This window comes from Mauremys mutica, chromosome 1 (genome assembly GCF_020497125.1).
Source record: "Mauremys mutica isolate MM-2020 ecotype Southern chromosome 1, ASM2049712v1, whole genome shotgun sequence".
NCBI lineage: Eukaryota > Metazoa > Chordata > Testudines > Geoemydidae > Mauremys > Mauremys mutica.
The window spans coordinates 88,069,714-88,086,818 of NC_059072.1; the positions used below are offsets into that span (position 1 = coordinate 88,069,714).

The 17,105-nt window shown below is 44.5% G+C and overlaps 1 protein-coding gene across 7 annotated transcripts in view; it reads left to right on the forward strand.

The window, feature by feature from the left end:
- The window catches only part of CNOT4 (CCR4-NOT transcription complex subunit 4), a 117,342-nt gene extending 100,476 nt beyond the window's left edge, over window positions 1-16,866 (forward strand). For 4 of the 7 annotated variants that reach the window (XM_044983111.1, XM_044983126.1, XM_044983118.1 and 1 more), the window contains 2 exons: window positions 14,514-14,726; window positions 15,496-16,866. In XM_044983111.1, the coding sequence (XP_044839046.1) occupies window positions 14,514-14,726; window positions 15,496-15,797 (515 nt within the window). In that variant the 3' untranslated portion in view covers window positions 15,798-16,866. The remainder of the gene's footprint in view (window positions 1-14,513; window positions 14,727-15,495) is intronic. The other 3 variants (XM_044983140.1, XM_044983150.1, XM_044983153.1) reach the window with 1 other exon arrangement.
- The last annotated feature ends 239 nt before the right edge of the window (window positions 16,867-17,105 follow it).

Consider the following 17,105-nt stretch of genomic DNA (forward strand, 5'->3'; position numbering starts at 1 on the left):
TTTTACCAGAAATCCTGGTTTGTGTACACTCGCATAATTTTCTTCCAAGTATCCTTATTCATGTTCAGCCTCTTGCTGTCATGGAAGTAGTCCAATTTTGAAAATAAGCACTCTACAACAATAGATCCAGGACATATGCTCAAAGCGTACCATGCCACTTTTCTGAAGTTGGGAAGTATGTCTTCATGACTGTTCCAAAAAGCCAGGACATCCAGTTTCACATTGTCAGGGTTAGGCATGCTTATGTAAATAGTAAATACCCCTTTCAGATTTGAAGTTTCATCTGTAGTGTCAAATGGATTAAACGCTCTAGCATAACGCTCGTAGTCTGCTACAAAATTCACCTTGAGGAAGGGGTGCAACACCTGGATCACATTCCAAAAAGAATCTTCAGCACCAAACACTTTAGAGTTCCGATTTCGGGCCACTGTCATGTCACTGTTGTGTTGAAGGTTTTGAAAGCATTTTTGGTTTTCTCATGTTCTGGTATCAGAAGGATTTCCAGAAACACCTGGGTTTTCTTGCAGTATGTTTCTCATGCAGCTTTTATTTTGGTTGTCAGGATCCAGTAAACATCTGTATTGGCAAACGGCAGTAGTCTGAGAAACAGAAAAAACCGGAATTATGTCTCAGTGATTCCAAGTTTTCAACAAGTTGCGTTGGTGCACAGAATCTGGAAGTCATTTTGGTTATATGCCAGTCTAGTCAGATTTTCTGCTTTAGAACCAACAAACTAAGGATGATCTAGGACAGGGGTGGGCAAACTATTTGGCCTGTAGGCCACATCGGGGAATGGAAATTGTATGGTGGGCCATGAATGCTCACAAAATTGGGGGTAGGGGTGCAGGAGGGGGTGAGGTCTCTGGTTGGTGCCAGAAATGAGGTCAGGGTGTGGGAGGGGGTGTGGCCTCTAGGGTGGGGCTGGGATGAGAGTCTGGGGGCACAAGAGGGAGCTCTGGGCTTGGATTGAGGGGGTTGGGGGTCGGGGCTGTGGCAGGGATTTAGGGCGTGGGGTAGGCTCAGGGGTGCAGGCTCTTGGCGGCACTTACTGTAAGCAGCCCCCGGAAGCATGCCCCCCCCCAGCTCCAAGGCGCAGCCAGGCAGCTCTGCACGCTGCCCTGTTTGCAGGGGCGGTGTTGGAGAATGGGGCATTGTGCATTGCTGTCTGGCTGCACCTCCGTGTACTACATAGGAGCCTGAGGTGGGGTCATGCCGGCTGCTTCTTGGGAGCCACGTGGAGCGGGGCAAGCCCTCAATCCCGCTCTCCAGCTGGAGCGCCGGAGCAGGACAAACCCCTGAGCCCACACCCTGGTGGGAGATGAGGGCCGGATTAAATGGTTTTATGGGCCGGATGTGGCCCGCGGGCCGTAGTTTGCCCATTCATGATCTAGGAGATGCATTAGCTTAGTCAACACATTATGTACATAACAGGCAGTGAAGTACAAAGTCATCCACCAGTGTGGGACAACAGCGGTAGGTAATCAGCAGTTGGCTCTGCATTCGGCTCAGCACTATCTAAAACAAAGCCTTCAGCTTGTTCACATGCTTGAAAATGGCCCCAAACTAAATGATGCAAGATTTCATGTCTGTCTTTTCTTCTGTAGCCAGTAGCTGTTGACAGCGCAACATTAGTCAGATAAGCAGGACAGGTAATATGTAGCAGCTCTGGTTTCTGGGTGAGTTTAAACTCCAATGCAAACTTAGCCATGTAGGAAGCAGAATCTGTGTTAGTTGTGGCTACTTTTTCCCAAGTTTGTTGGTATGTCTCAAACATATCCATTACTACTGTGTTGACAAAATGGGTGTCAGCTGAGCAGATGAATGTCACAATCAGCACAAAAGAAGTTGGGTTTATTTGCTTTGAAATAAAAAAATGAAAACAAAAGGCCAAGAATTGGATGGTCCAAAGCATCAGGAGACTCATCAAAAATCAGATTAGACACCATATTTCCATTTGTTTGTTCCATCAGTTTAGATACCAAAGCATCGTCGTTATCTTTCAGATATTTGAGTGAGATTGTCTGCATTAGGAAGGGTTTTTCCTGCTGGATAGCATAGTCTCACAAAGTCACTAATAGGCTCCTCCACAATTAACAGCGATTGTCCAGTGAAGCAAAGAGCACATACACATTCATTGACACAGTCGTGCCGTGTCTTCTTTCATTCAAGCCCCGGTGAAAACTCTTGATATTTACTGTTTACCCCAAAGCTCACTTTCTTCTTTAAGCTTCTTGTCCCTTCCTTTTGAAATGCTCCTTTATTTTGTCAGTGCAAGCACAGACCTAAATGCTGCCATACTTGTAGCGCAGTGCATCCTCTTTGTTTCCGTCTTTACTTTCCTTGACAATGTCAAAGGACTGATTTTTCTTGTTGATATTCAGGCATAGATTTGTGGGTTTTGCCCCATGTTTACCTCTTTATCTTTATCTGTGGAGGATTTATTATTTAAATTCAGCGCCGCACTGAACGGATGCAAAGAAATAGGTGGGCAGAGTCTCCTTCTGAGGCAATCATAGGCTGTCTACACTACTGCAGTAAGTCGACCTAACTTCAGGTACGTGAATAATGTAGCTGGAGTCGATGTATCTTAGGTCGACTTACTGCGGTGTCTACACCACACTGGGTCAATGGGAGATGCTCTCCCGTTAACTTACCTTACTCCTCTCATTCCCGGTGGAGAACCAGCATCGACTGGAAAGCGTTCTGCCATTGATTTAGTGGGTCTTCACTAGACCTGCTAAATCGACCCCCGGTGCATTGATCGCCAGAGCATTGATCCCTGCAGTAGTGTAGACATAGCCGTAGTGTGATATTAATGTTTGATTTTTCCAATCCCGACTGTGCGTGTGTTGTGTTTAACACTGCAGAATTGCTTCAATCTTGGAGCTGCAGGACACAACAATTGTGGAAGATGTTAGTGTTTAGCAAAAATAAGCACCCAAAAAAGCGAGTGGATTGATAAATGAGTGTAAATTAGTGAATCCCAAACTCTTAATATAAAAAAAGTGGAAAATTTATTGGTCAAAATCAGTAAAAACTGATAATGCAGAGCACTATGTCTGAGCTGCACCTCCATAGTGATGAGGGTTGGAGTAATGAGAGTGCACTAAATATTGTGGGGTTACCACAAGTCACTGCTACCAGAATCATAGCTGTTCTGGATAGAGGGAAAACATGGAGTCTCCTAATCCTGCCATTAACTCAGCTACTAACAGTTTAAGCTTATCTCCCACTAAACTTCTTAAACTGTTTTATATTTGTTATCCTTTGATTTGAAGAAGCCCCCATTTACGTTTAGACTAAACCTATGTTTATTCTTTCTGCACAGATAAGAGATTGTACTTAAGATCAGGGGTTCTAAGCTCTCTTCTGTGGTCTTTAGTGCCTTGGTTGTACGTTATGTATTCTTAGGATGGCTTAAGGGACTGGTTCCTGTAATACTTTCCAGGAAGTGCCAGTTCTCGATGAAGCATTACAGCAGCCAGCACAAAGGATTGTCTTAAGAGCTGACAGATGCTGTGCTATAAGGGGGCACGGTTTTCTGGTACCTCCATTTGTGGTTGTGACCAAGTTGATAATCTATCCTAGATTTTGGTGGGTCTCCTTTTGGTATTTGTTATACCACAATCAGCTCTTTTCACCCCTGCCGTCGTATTAAGCTGTGCATCTTATCTTTGTGTGGCCTCTCTTCTCTTCCTACTGTAGTCTTGTGATATTCTGGACTTTTTGCAGCAATTGAATGTCCTTTTTTAAAAACTGATCAGTACTGTACATGGTACCTAGGGCTGGACAAGGGCCTTTATACATTTAAGCCATTTTAGTGCTGACTATTTAATAAATCTCGTTATTCTTTTCACTCTGTGTTGCTATACAGCGCAATCAGTTTGGTGGCATTGCTAGTATAATAGTTTATATCATCCGTGTTCCACTGAATTTTGCCTGTGTTGGCTTACTTGAAGTGCCTAGCCCTCTGCTCTGTTGTGCTGTTATATTTTACTCTTGGTAACCCAAAGAGGTCACTATAGCATAGCGATCTCTTTATCTAAAATTACAGGAGTGTTTGCTTTCTAATGGAATGAGAATGTATTTAGTATTTTGGCATAAATGTTATTGTATTTCATTGTGTGACTTTGCAACACATACTTCAATAATAGTTCTCAATGTAAGAGAGAATCCACATGAGGCACTTATTCTTATAGGATAGGAAACTTGATCTAAATTAGACAACAAGCTGTTTCCATATATCTATTCTAGACTCCTTTGGTGGGAAAAGTCAAATTAATGTCGAATAGAGTGTAGGATGCTATAATGATCAGTCAGTTATACAGGGTTAGTGTAAAAAAAAAAAACAACAACACAATATATCTGCTTCTGTATAATCAATCAAATGATAGGATTTATTATTCAAAAAATCAGAAAACCAGTTACTTTTGAGGAAAGCATAGTTAAAACAGATGTGTCTAATGTGATGTTGCTTTATCATATTTAATAAAAAGGCAAGAGTAAAAGTAAGCTTGAGTTATTCATTATGTAAAAGCTTCAAAACAGAGCATATTTATTGTCCGCATTGTTTTGTGGTATCTCTTTATTCTGTCTTCTGGCTGAATTCAGATGAGGGTCCAGTCCAGTTTTTTGCAATATCTTGAGATATGTAACTGAAGTTTGGCAAGACAAAGGATTACATCTGCCTTAAATATTTATTTAATAGGCATGTTATTTTTTTGCTATAAATAAGTAAATCTGACTTACTGAACATTAATTCTTCGAGTGATTGCTCACGTGTATTTCACAATAGGTGTGTGTGCCCACCACATGCACCAGTTCCGGAAGTTTTTCCCCTAGCAGTACCCATGGGGGGGAGCGCTTCCGTGACCCCCGCAGTGGTGCCTGCCTGGCATGGTATAAAGGGAGCTGCACGCTCCCCCCACATTCAGTTCCTTCTTGCCGCCAGTGAAGGTGCATTGGAACTGCTCTGCTCTAGCTTTGCTGTAGCTCACCCCCAGAACTGTTCGTTCGTTCAACGTTAGTACCTGTAGTTAGTTAGCTGTTTAGTTAGTCAGTGAACCTGGGCCAGGGCATGCCCCACGCCCCCGGATTTAAGTCGTGCGGCTGTTGTAGGCGCTCTATGCCAAAAAGTGACCCACACGCAGACTGTTTGCAAAAAACCCATATCAGCGAAAGGTGCAAGATTTGCAAATAGTTTAAGCCTCAGACCAAAAGAGAAAGGGACATTAGACTCCGGGCCATCCTGATGGAGTCGGCGTTGACCCTGGCACGCCGCTCCGAACCGGTACTCGGCACCGCGGCGTCGGTACATGGTGGCCCTCCGGTGCCATTGACCAGCCGGCACTGTTCCCTGTCCACGGGCACACCAAGAGGGCCAGGAAGACCCCCTCTTTGCAGCGGCACCGAGGGGAAGTCTGGGGCAGAGGCTAGGCCCATGTTGGGCAGTCCTTGGTCCCCACCGGGCCCCAGGCCTCCAACTCAACCCTTCGGGACAGGCCTCTCCGGATGCTGTCCATGCTGAAGCCCTCCAGGCAGCCCAGGACGTCATGTCCATGCCGGTGCTGGAGCGCCGCTGATGTCGGTCCCGCGCTCCAGAGGCAAGCTGCTGCTGGGATCTCCACAGTCACCTCCGGCCCAGTCTTGGTCAAGGGAACATTCTCAACGCTGATCACTGCCCAGCGACCGCTTGGGGCACAGTCTAGGTGGAACACCCTTGACACCAACCAGACTGTCTGGCTGGGTCCCATCTGGTCAGGACTTGCAGCACCACTCGTCCTCAAGGAGCTAATATCGACGGGACTGCAGCAGGCGTCGCCATCAGTCCTTGTCTCCAAGAGGGTACCACAGTCGGTCACGGCACAGTCGCCGACGCCATTCCCGCTCGGACTCTCGCTCCAAATGTCTGCCAAGACATCGCAGCTCCAGACGTCGATCGCCGGCGTCTCACCATCGCGGGTCCGCCTGTTGAGGCCATTCACGGAGCAGCTATTACCGTCGGTACCGGTCCGCTACGTCGAGATCATGCTCCCGTGGTGGTCATAGATTCTGGCACTGCCACTCCTACCGGTCCAGTGACAGCAGCAGATCTTATGCCAGCCCGGTCTCCATTCGTAGCAGTCCTTTGATGGGCCAGGCCAGCCAGCCCCACCGGTGCCACAGCAGGTGCAGTGGCACTGAGTGTCATGGCCGGCCCAATGGTACCAGTGGACACCATGACCTCCAGCACAGCATCTGGTGGGAGCTCACTCGATGGCCAGAGCTTCGGAAGCACTGTCAGCCTCCCTCTCCAGACCCCTGAGAAAGGAGTCGGTGGGACCTATGTCCTCAGCACCGTGCCCAGAGTCCAACCAGGTGGTGGACCCTCCGGTGCCTGCCGACACCCACAGCACCTCACCGGCCTCTTCGCCCTGCCCAGAGGAGGCGATTGCGGCCCCGCCCCCCTCCGTCCCGCAGGAGGACTTCATGGCCTACCAAGAAGTCTTAAAGAGGGTGGCAGCAAGCCTACATCTACAGGCAGAGGAAATGGAGGAGCCCTCGGACTCCCTGTTTAACGTATTGTCCCCATCAGCACCGGGTAGGATGGCCTTGCCCTCCTTGAAAGGGTGGCTAAGATTTCAAATGCCCTGTGGCAAACACCGGCCTCGTTGGTCCCCATCTCTAAAAAGGCGGAACGCAAGTACTTTGTACCCACCAAGGGGCATGAGTGCTTGTATACCCACCCAGTGTCCAACTCCCTGGTGGTCGAGTCGGTCAACCACAGGGAGCGGCAGGATCAGCCAGTCCCAACCCAAGAACAAAGACTCTGAGACTGGACTCTTTCGGAAGGAAAATTTATTAATCTTCGAGCTTCTAGTTACAAGTAGCGAACCATCAGACTCTCCTGGGCCAGTACAAATTCAATCTGTGGGGCTCCCTGCCTAAGTTTGAGGACTCCCTCCAGGAGTGTGATAGGAAGGAGTTCAAGGTGCTAGTGGAGGAAGGGGCAGCGACTGCTAGGGCGTCCCTGCAGGCAGCCTCGGATGCTGGGGACATGGCCACGTAATTAATGACCTCTGCAGTGTCCATGAGATGGGTGTCATGGCTCCTGCTCTCTGGGCTGTCCAGCGAGGCACAGTCTTCCATGCAGGATCTCCAGTTTGACGGGAAAGCAGATACAAGGCTGCGTGGCATGAAAGACTCCCGCACGACCCTCCAGACTCTGGGCCACTATGTCCTGGCTCCGGCAAAACCTAAGTTCAAGCCACAGCAGACTCCAACCCAGGCCACCCTCCCAAAGTATGAGGCCGCCCATAAGAAGCAGCGGGACTATAAGAGATGCCCCCAGAGGTACTCGGCCTTCCCCCCCTCCCCCCCAGCCTGGGTCCTCCAAGGGCAAGCAGGCAGGGAAAAGGCATTTTTGATGGGACGCTCGGGGGTACCCCGCCAGTCTTCAGCAGGGATCCACCCCCAAATAAGCTTCTCTTCTCCAACTGGTTGTTAGCTTTCCTCCCGGAATGGTTGCGGCTGACCTTGGACCGATGGGTTCTCAACACCATCTCCCAGGGTTACACTCTCCAGTTTATTTCCTCCCCGCCCAACCACCTCCTGCCCCCATCCCTCTTGGGGGACCACTCGCATGAAGCTCTGCTCGAGCAAGAGGTGGGGCGGCTCCTAGGACTAGGAGCGATAGAGGCGGTGCTAGAGGAGTTCATGGGCAAGGGGTATTACTCCTGTTATTTCCTTATCCCGAAGGCCAAAGGGGGCTCAGGCCCATCCTGGACCTCCCAGGCCTGAACTAGTACATGGTGAAGCTCAAGTTCCGCATGGTCTCCCTGGTCGATCTCCACTCAGCAGCTCTCCAACTGGATCACCTCGTGCATCTGTACCTGTTATGGCCTGGCGGGAATCCCAATTGTGACTGCGCAGTCAACTCGGGTGCAGGCCTCATCGGCTGCCTTTTTGGCCCATGTCCCCATCCAGGATATTTGTAAGGCTGCTATGTGGTCTTCAGTTCACACTTTCACCTCGCATTATGTGATCGTCTCCCAAACCAGGGAGGGCGCCGGGTTTGGCAGGGCTTTTCTCCGTCCCGAGAATTTATGAACTCCTACCCACCTCCAACAGATATAGCTTGGAATCACCTACTGTGGAATACACATGAGCAATCACTTGAAGAAGAAAAGACAGTTACCTTTTCTGTAACTGGTGTTCTTCAAGATGCGTTGCTCATGTCTATTCCGCATCCCGCCCTCTTTCACCTCTGTCAGAGTTGTCTGGCAAGAAGGAACTGAGGGTGGGGGGAGCGAGCAGTTCCCATTATACCGCACCATGGAGGCGCCACTCCAGGGGTCACTGGGGTGCTCCCCTACAGGTACTGCTAGGGGAAGAACTTCCAGCACCAGTGCACGTGGCGAGCACACACACCTACTGTGAAAGAGACATGAGCAACACATCTCGAAAAACACCAGTTATGGAAAAGGTAAATGTCTTTTGTTTCATGGCCAAAATTTGGTCATAGATCTACATGTTGAAATTCAAGTGACAACTTGATATTGGTCTAATTTTGGAAAATTTCCTCTCAGCCACCTTGTCCACCATCTAAATTACACTAAAGTAGGGAGATAAGGTAGGCCATACAAAGATCAGATGCATACATGAAAAGCCTAGGAAGGACGTTCAAATTTCCAACCAAAACTGCTCCAGGGTCCCAGATTTGGAGGTAGCTTACTTAAAACACACCTTCATCAAACTACTGTACCTCCCTCAAAACAAGCTGAATAGGGGGTCGTGAAAATTGAGTTTCAAAGCTCTGATTGTTTTACAAATTCCCCTATAAATACTCTGGAATTTAGTCAAACTGATGTTACCAGTGTAGTGTCTAGGCCTTGTCTAAGCTAATGTAGTGTCGTGTCTAGGCCCTGTCCACATATGCAGGCACGTGCTGCCTATCTGATTGGGAGGGATAATCTTTAAACATAAGGATATTCTAAAGTCCTTTCTATTTGCAGTAAGACTGCCTACTAAGGTGTCATTGTGACAGTAGGATTTTTTGTGATGTGGAAATTTGTCCATTAGGAACTCAAAACTATCAGTTTTCCACACAGAATAATGCTCAGACATCAAATGGTGGTACACTGTTGGTCATGATCAGTGTGGGATGAGTTGAACTTGTTGTGTTGATGAAAGCTTTTTATCTGTCACTATACTTCCCTAATTTATCCACCATAGAGAAGGACAGGTGCTAATGTGCTAAGCTTTTTAGCTACAACTGTTGAATTTCATGCTTGTGTATCACACTGGAAACTGAATATTTTCAGCAAAGTGCCATGCTTTGGAATCTGTTCACCTCGCAGGGGGGGATACAAGTTGCCATCAACATGAATAGAGTTTATGAAATAATGCACACTGAGAGAACAATAGACGTTCATGACTGAAATGCTTGATTTTACCTGAGCCTGTTTTTCAAATGGGAGTTGGCTTTTTCATTGCAGCTTTACCAAATTAATCTATTGCCTTAGGAACAAAACAAAGATCTATCAAACCTATTTCTAAGATTATCTTCAAGTCAGAATAGAAAACCTTTCCAGAAAGATTGTGATTGGTGGATTTAAACTTGGCACGAGTTCCCCACCTTTTCCCACCCTCCTCCACACACTGCTTAAGTTACTGAAAGAGGCTATGAAGAGAAACAAGTGTGAGGATGAAGAAGTATTAGTCTCATATTACCAGTTTAATGGTGGTAAACTGAAACAAAAGTCTAAAAATATTCAGTTACACCACCTCCACCTCCCCCCCCCCCCAAAAAAAAATCTGGTAGAAGTGGTAGAGGAACTTCTTTGACAGACGCAGGTTCATCTGGGGTTTAAATTATTTTTTTCATTTTCCTCTTGTTTTTATATATTATGCCAGTTTTATGATACAACTTGGATTAAAACTTGACTTTTAATATAAAAGAAAATAGGACCAGCTATGGGCTTCAGGAGCCACACTCTTAAATAACATCTAGGAAGCTTTATTATAAGTGGAGCAGGTAATGATGACCATAGTTAAGGTTTCCCCACACTTTCCATATACAACTCTGTTTTCAATTGCTTATAACTTTGCCGAACTCTAACCATTTGGGCTGAAATTTACCATACAGGGCTGCAGAAGTATTGCATAAGAACAGAGGAATTGACAGACAGGACACCTATCTGACCTAATATGACTTTAGCCACGAATTGAGACTTTAGAAGAAGGTGCAAGAAACTGGGATCTTTGTGAATTGCAGAGGCCAGTGAGGAAGGCAAACATCTGAAATTTTGAACAAATGGCTGCAACTTTAATTCCTTCACAGAATAATTTCTCAAGGCCATCTGTCCTGGGCGCACTGGGGAAGGCAATAGATGATTCACCTCTCATCTACCCTCCCAGTTTCAATGCTCAGATCCAGAGCATCATGTTCACAGTATTCAACCCACCCACTTAAAATCAGACCTCATCAAAGTCTGTATTATTCCAATCCCTACTGCATTTTTCATTGGTGGGTGGAGTGGTGAGAGGTCCTCTTCTGCTTAGCCTGGCCCTTTAATTAATGTCTGTGTCCCAGCCAGCCAAACCAGGAACCTGTTGCAGGCACCTGGATTACTCAGTGAGAGCGCTTCAGTTAAGCAGAGCTGTCCCATTGGCTGAGTGGTTTCATCCACCTATCCCTACCCCAGAAAGCCATGTTGGCTGGGAAAGCTAGCTTGCCCTTCTTCCTAAACTTTACAGTCATGCCCTGAATCATAAACATTTACCGGTCTTTAAAAAACAAAACAAAACAGACATTCCCCCCCCCCCCCCCTCAAATAATGTAGCTGTGGATGTTTTCATTATCCATATATGTCAAGTCCTTTCTGAGATCTGTTAAGCTCTTGACCTCAGTGCCTTGCGGGAACTCATTGCCTCAAATTAATTATATTGACTTTTTAAAAAATCTTTTCATCAGTTTTAAATTTCTTACCTTTCAGTTTCATTGAATGTTCCTTTTTGCTTTTGTATTATGAGAGTAAATTGGAGTGCCTAATTAACCTTCTTTATACTGTTCTATTAATGTGTATCTTCTCTCCAAACACAGTCCCAGCCTTTTCGATATCTCTTTATATGGAAGTCTTTTACCTCAGAAAGAGATGACAAAAACCAATTTGGACTCCTGTTTATGCCACAATATGTCTTTAAAAAAAAAAAAAAAGTTTGATGCCAGGTGACCAGAATTGATTAGATAATGTGGCATTTAGACTATCTTTGGTATTTTCTGTCCCATTTCTTATACATCCTGAGTCCTAATATCTTTCTTGCTTTTTTTGACTACTGCTGCACGTTGAGCTGTTTACATTGGCAGCATGGTGTCTTTCCTGCATGTCACTACTTGCCACTAAATAATTTACAGTACCACTACTAATTACTGCCACATTAATACCAAGTAGGGAATGAACAGTATCTGGTCATAAAATTATTCTGCACATTTCAGGCTGGCAGGTGTTGCAGAAGCATTGTGTTTGGCCCCTAGTTAGTCATTGGAGAGCACTTGTCTATCTTCTGCAACTAAGTGATGTTGACTGGAGAGATCTACCTGTCCTACATCCACTTCTGCTGACATAACATGTGGCTCTTGAAGGTGGTGGTAAATGTCCATTGAGAATCTTCCATAATCATTTTTCTGAGTTAGTGAATTAGAACCTTCTTTACTGAGAGCTGAATCCAGCAACTTGATTTTTATGGTGCTATTTATGAGGGCCTTGGGCACAAACCTAATGGGAACAGTTGTGACTTGGGTTGCAGCTGATTTTTTACCTCTTCTATGCCACAAGTCCACTCATCTTTCATTTCAGCTAGACTTTTAGGAAACTAGACTAGTTTTCCCGTCTGGCTAAACAAGAAGTTGCAAACACATGTCCAACCTTCCAAAGGAATTACAGGGAGTAAAAAATTCTAAAGAGCACAAAACTAGATTATAGTAAAATAGGAGGAATGACTAATTGACAAATCAGTGAGAGCAAGTAAAAATGTGTGCACCAGGGTTTCACACTAAATGAGTGTAGAACAAATCTGTGAAAACCCATCACTTTCCTACAAATTGTACAGGGCCTAATATATTAGCCACTTGTCTGCCACATACTGTTAAGCATGCTCTAAGATTGTTTGATAATAGCACTCTTCAGTTCTGTGAGCTAGGGTTGAAGTAAGTTAGTCTTTCAAGTCTTGATTGGCTTGAGAAAAAAGCTTCTCTGATCTCCTTTTCTGCTGTAGCATGTAAAGTTTGAACCACTTTTGGTACTTGACTAATTTGCAAATAGTCAGTGGGCAGGCTTTTGGATTAATAATTTCTGCTGTTGGATTTGTTGACTCTTGTGTGTCTAGTCTTTGCTCACTGGTTGAGACTTGACATTTGGTTTTGCTTCTTTTCTTCAGATGTTACTTTATTTGCTAACTTCTGAAGGATGAGCAGTTCTCTAGCCTCAGCCAAGGGGAAAAGATAACATCAAATAATTGCAAGCATTACAGTTTAACAGCTGATAAGATAAATTTTGTATCCTGAAAATTACTATAGGGTGTGATGACCAGTCTCCAACTACTGTGGATAACTTTAGTTATCACCTTGGAAGTGATTTGATTGATGCCTTTGTCCTCTTCCCTGGTTTCCACACCAGATATTTAAGTCTGACTATACTGTGCACAAGGGCCTTCACCCTTATGTTCTAGATTCTGCTTGCTGCCATATAGCATGGCATGGTTGATCATGTTACATACATATAAAGAGAGTGCTTAGAAAGGCTATTGATATTTTTTTGGCACGTGAAAGGTCAGGAATACCCTGCTGCAATCCTTATGGCACATTGACTGGATGTAGTGGATTAATATGGTAACTGGACTTGCTATTGATGCCATGGGTTAAAGTTTGGCTTAGATCACAAATAATGATTTAAGATATTGAATCACTTATCCATATGTTGAGCAAAAATTCCTTCCATATGGAAATATAAACGTTTATTCTTATGAGAAGTCTTGGAGAAAGAGGTGCCATATCAGGACAGAGGAGGTGTTGGAGAACTTTCACACTGCATGCTCCCTTTAGGTATAGGCACTCACCAAGGATATCTGTTCTTCACTCTGAGCAGTCAGACTTACAAATGTCACTGAAGAATGGTTGGAGGTAGGGGAGTACCCCATCCTTCCCCTTCTCATCTTGTTGGATTGGAATCACAAATTGGATGCCAAAAGGTCCATTTGGTTGCAGTTCAAACTTCCTGCCAGGGCTTAGTCTCATCCAATGCTGGTGGAGCAGCATTGCCCTACAAATACTGCCCTGTCAGAGGCCACTCTTCAGATATGGCATCAAACATCTCTTTTACTCTCTCTCTCTCTCTCTCTGGCTGTCAAGATGGAAGTTGGCATCAGTGATTTAAAATACTAAGGTAACTACAGTGTGCTGGCAAACATTCCCTCAAATAGAAAATGAGATCTTGGCTGACTGTAAATTATTGCAAAATTGCTGACACAATTGCTGCATCATCAGTATCTTGGTCTGTGAAGTGCTTTGGTATCCCTGGAGTAGAAGAAGCATTGTATAAAATCAAGGTCTGCTCTGTTTGACATGGTATCAGCCCCTGCTGTTTCTGTATTAGTGTTCCATAAATCATTAAATGTAATCGTCAGGCACTCAATGACTGCAGTGACGAATGCAGTATAAGAACCTATGTAGAAGAGAATCTTCTGTTATCCCATTGCCCTTCTTTGGTAATGGATGCCCTGAAACCATCAGGGCAAAGGAGTTTAGCGTTCACTGTTTGGTGTCTTGTTTCAGCTGGAGCAGATTGCAATGCTGGGAATTATTCTGAAAGATCTTTTAGGAATTTCCTCCTTTGCCCTTAGGCTGAAAGAGAGAAATACATTCTTTCTGACTTAATGCACGCATTGCTACCTTTTCCTTTTGAATAGCATCTGCAGCGCTGTAAATGAGCAAGCTGTAATCAAACAGCCCCCTTCTTTGGTTTTCCCAAGTGACTAATCATGTTAGGCTAGGGCTCTGCTATTGAAGTCTTTCTTCACTTTAATATACTGGAAGGCATTCTCAATGGCAGACTTTAGCATCTTCTGTCTATTCATAAAGTAGATGAATTGGGTAGACGAGATGTGCGATGGCAATCCTCTGATAAAAGATCTTGTGGGTCTTCTCCCACTGGTAATGAAAGGAGAGCCATTGTGCCCTTGACCATTCAGGTCTCTAACTTGAATAAATGGTGACATGAGTGGGGAAGGAGTTAAATCTTTCTCCTGCACCATTACACTAAAAAAGTGAAACAAAAAAAAACATGCCAACCCCATCTTGATTGATTCATAGTCCATATTAAAATCCCTTCCCCCAGTTTCTTGATAGGGAAACTGTATTAAATGCTTAGTAGAGAAAGAAGATTCCCTTCCCCCACCAAAGGAGGACACCTGTTTCTAACTTCAGCTTTTTATTTTTTTATCTTTCATTTTTTTTTTTTTGTTGGTAAATCTCCCAGACAACAGCAGTTCTGTAGAGAGTTTAAATATGAAGGAATGGCAGGACGGGCTAAGGGCACTTCTACCGAACATTAACATCAACTTTGGTGGGCTGCCCAATCCTTCTTCCCCCTCCAACGCCAACCACAGTGTACCAACGTCCAACACTGCCACCTCCGACAGCCTGAATTGGGACAGCCCTGGCAGCTGGATGGACCCCGCAATCATCACAGGTAACCATTTCTCACTCCTTCAGCTCCACTGGCAAACATCAGCTGGGTATTTGGTACAAACTAATCGGCATCTGAAAACAAAAAAAAAAAGTCTGTATGCGGTGGTCTCTTCCAGCTTCCATCCACAAAACCTCAAGGAGCCAGGAATCCTTGTGGAACAAATAGGTATAATAAACCCCCACTTAGCCCTTTCCAGTGCATGCCCAGGATCTTCACAGGTGGTTAGGATGCTCAGTGTATAACTGTAGGCTCATGTTGGCATCCCTTCCGCTGGATGGCATGTCCGGTACGTGCACTGCTGATCTTCTGTTAATGCCTTCAGTGCCTGGACTTTCTAATTTAAAAATGAACGTACTCCACTTGTTTATAAAGCTCTCTTTTATAAGGCTGTCTGGTTGTGTATCTCTGTTAGATAGCTGAAGCATGATTCAAGAAGGGAGAAAAGCATGCAGTGGTGGTAGAACTGGGTTTGGGTAGGTAATGGACAGGGACCTGGGCCTTGTGATTAGGGGGGCTTGGCAAATGCTTGATGTAAGAATATGGACTTAATGACAAAAAAAGTATTTCTAGGAGGGAAACTCTCCTATTTGGATTTAAATGTTCATCTTTGTGAGAAGAGTGAGATATAAACTGTATAAACATGTTTTCTGTACAAACGAATTGTTTTCTCACCACTGCCATCTATTAGGTTAAACTGACCTCCTTCACACTGAACATGTTTCTATCATGACTCACCTGTTTTTCTCCCACTTCTTTCTTCTCTTCACAGGGATCCCAGCCTCCACAGGAAACAGTTTAGACTCCCTTCAAGACGACAATCCACCACATTGGCTAAAATCTCTTCAAGCCCTCACAGAGATGGACGGCCCCAGTGCAGCCCCATCACAGACCCACCACAGTAACCCCTTCAGCACACAGATCCCTCTGCACAGAGCCAGTTGGAACCCCTACTCTCCCCCTTCAAACCCCACCAGTTTCCATTCCCCTCCCCCAGGCTTTCAGACAGCCTTCAGACCCCCCAGTAAAACCCCCACAGATCTACTACAGAGCTCAGCGCTGGATCGTCATTAGGAAAGGAGGAGGAAAAAACATGATGCAGGAATTGCCCCACCCTGATTCCTCCCTACACCCACCCACCCACCATTCCCTTCTCATATCTTTCTTTCTGAAGAATCTAGTTCCTGATCAAATCTTCCCCTCCACCCCCAAATGCAATGCGATCACAGGGTCATGACCGTATTTTTTTTGTTGTAAAGTTTCTGCTGATCCAGTGTTTGAAATACACTGTTTAAAAATATTTCCTTAAACATTGTAAGAAAAAAAAGAGAGAGAAATCAAAGTGCTGTCTCAATGCTTAAAAAGAGAATATATCTGTCCTATGTCTTTTGCACATAATGAGCATTTCTGCCTAGTGGAAAAAGTCAATCTACAGTAGGGGAGAAATGTAATGCTAAAATGTAGAATCAATTACAGAAACATGAACATTTTATTTTTAATTTAAACAAAATTACTGAATATGTGGAGGAAAGCAGTGGCCTCGCAGTTATTTTGCATTCAGGTGTCACTACACAGGGAAATTGCTATGTATTTTTTTTGGAAGGGGGTACTTTATGTAAGTCAGTAAGAAGTTTGACGAAGTGGGTCAAAGGACAAAACTTGTAGACGTAACTGGCATGTTGCTAAAGAGTGGTTTAAAGAGGGGGAAACGTTTTTTTAAAAAATTTTGGCTTTAGATTTAAAGTAAACTTTAATGTTTTAAAAGTATTCACAGATTTAATACCTAGCATATAACATAATATAAGCAGCTGAAACACAAGTGATATTTACGTCAGTCTTTCTGTCTCCTCTGTCAATCTCTCTCTTTTTTTTTAAATTCACCTGACTAGGGCACTCTGGGATAGCACTGCATTGGGGCCACATGATCACCATCAGGAGCGCAACCTTTGACCTCCTCTGCCTGCAGCTTTTACTTAACCCTGTAGTTTCTGGACGTTTGTGCAGTATTGAAAAGACAGGAAAAAAAAGAAACAGATAAATAAACATGGTTATAACCTGACGCTAAAACTAAAAACAAGGAAATGTACCTCTTTCTTCAGAATTAAAACTAAAATCTTAAATAAAACAGAAAACTTGATGATGACTTTGTTTTCCTTGGTTTTTAACTCTGCATGGGGTTTTATGGAGTACCGGCAAATCCTACTAGCTTCTTCCCATTCATCTTAAACTGAAACTACTCATTACAATAAAAATATTTAGCATACCCAAAACATACTTTGAGCCTCCTCCATTGGAATTGGAGGACTGTGTATACATATAGGTGTAAGGCTATGGAAAAGCAAAGGGATTGTGACATCATGGTAAGTGTATATATTTAGAGGC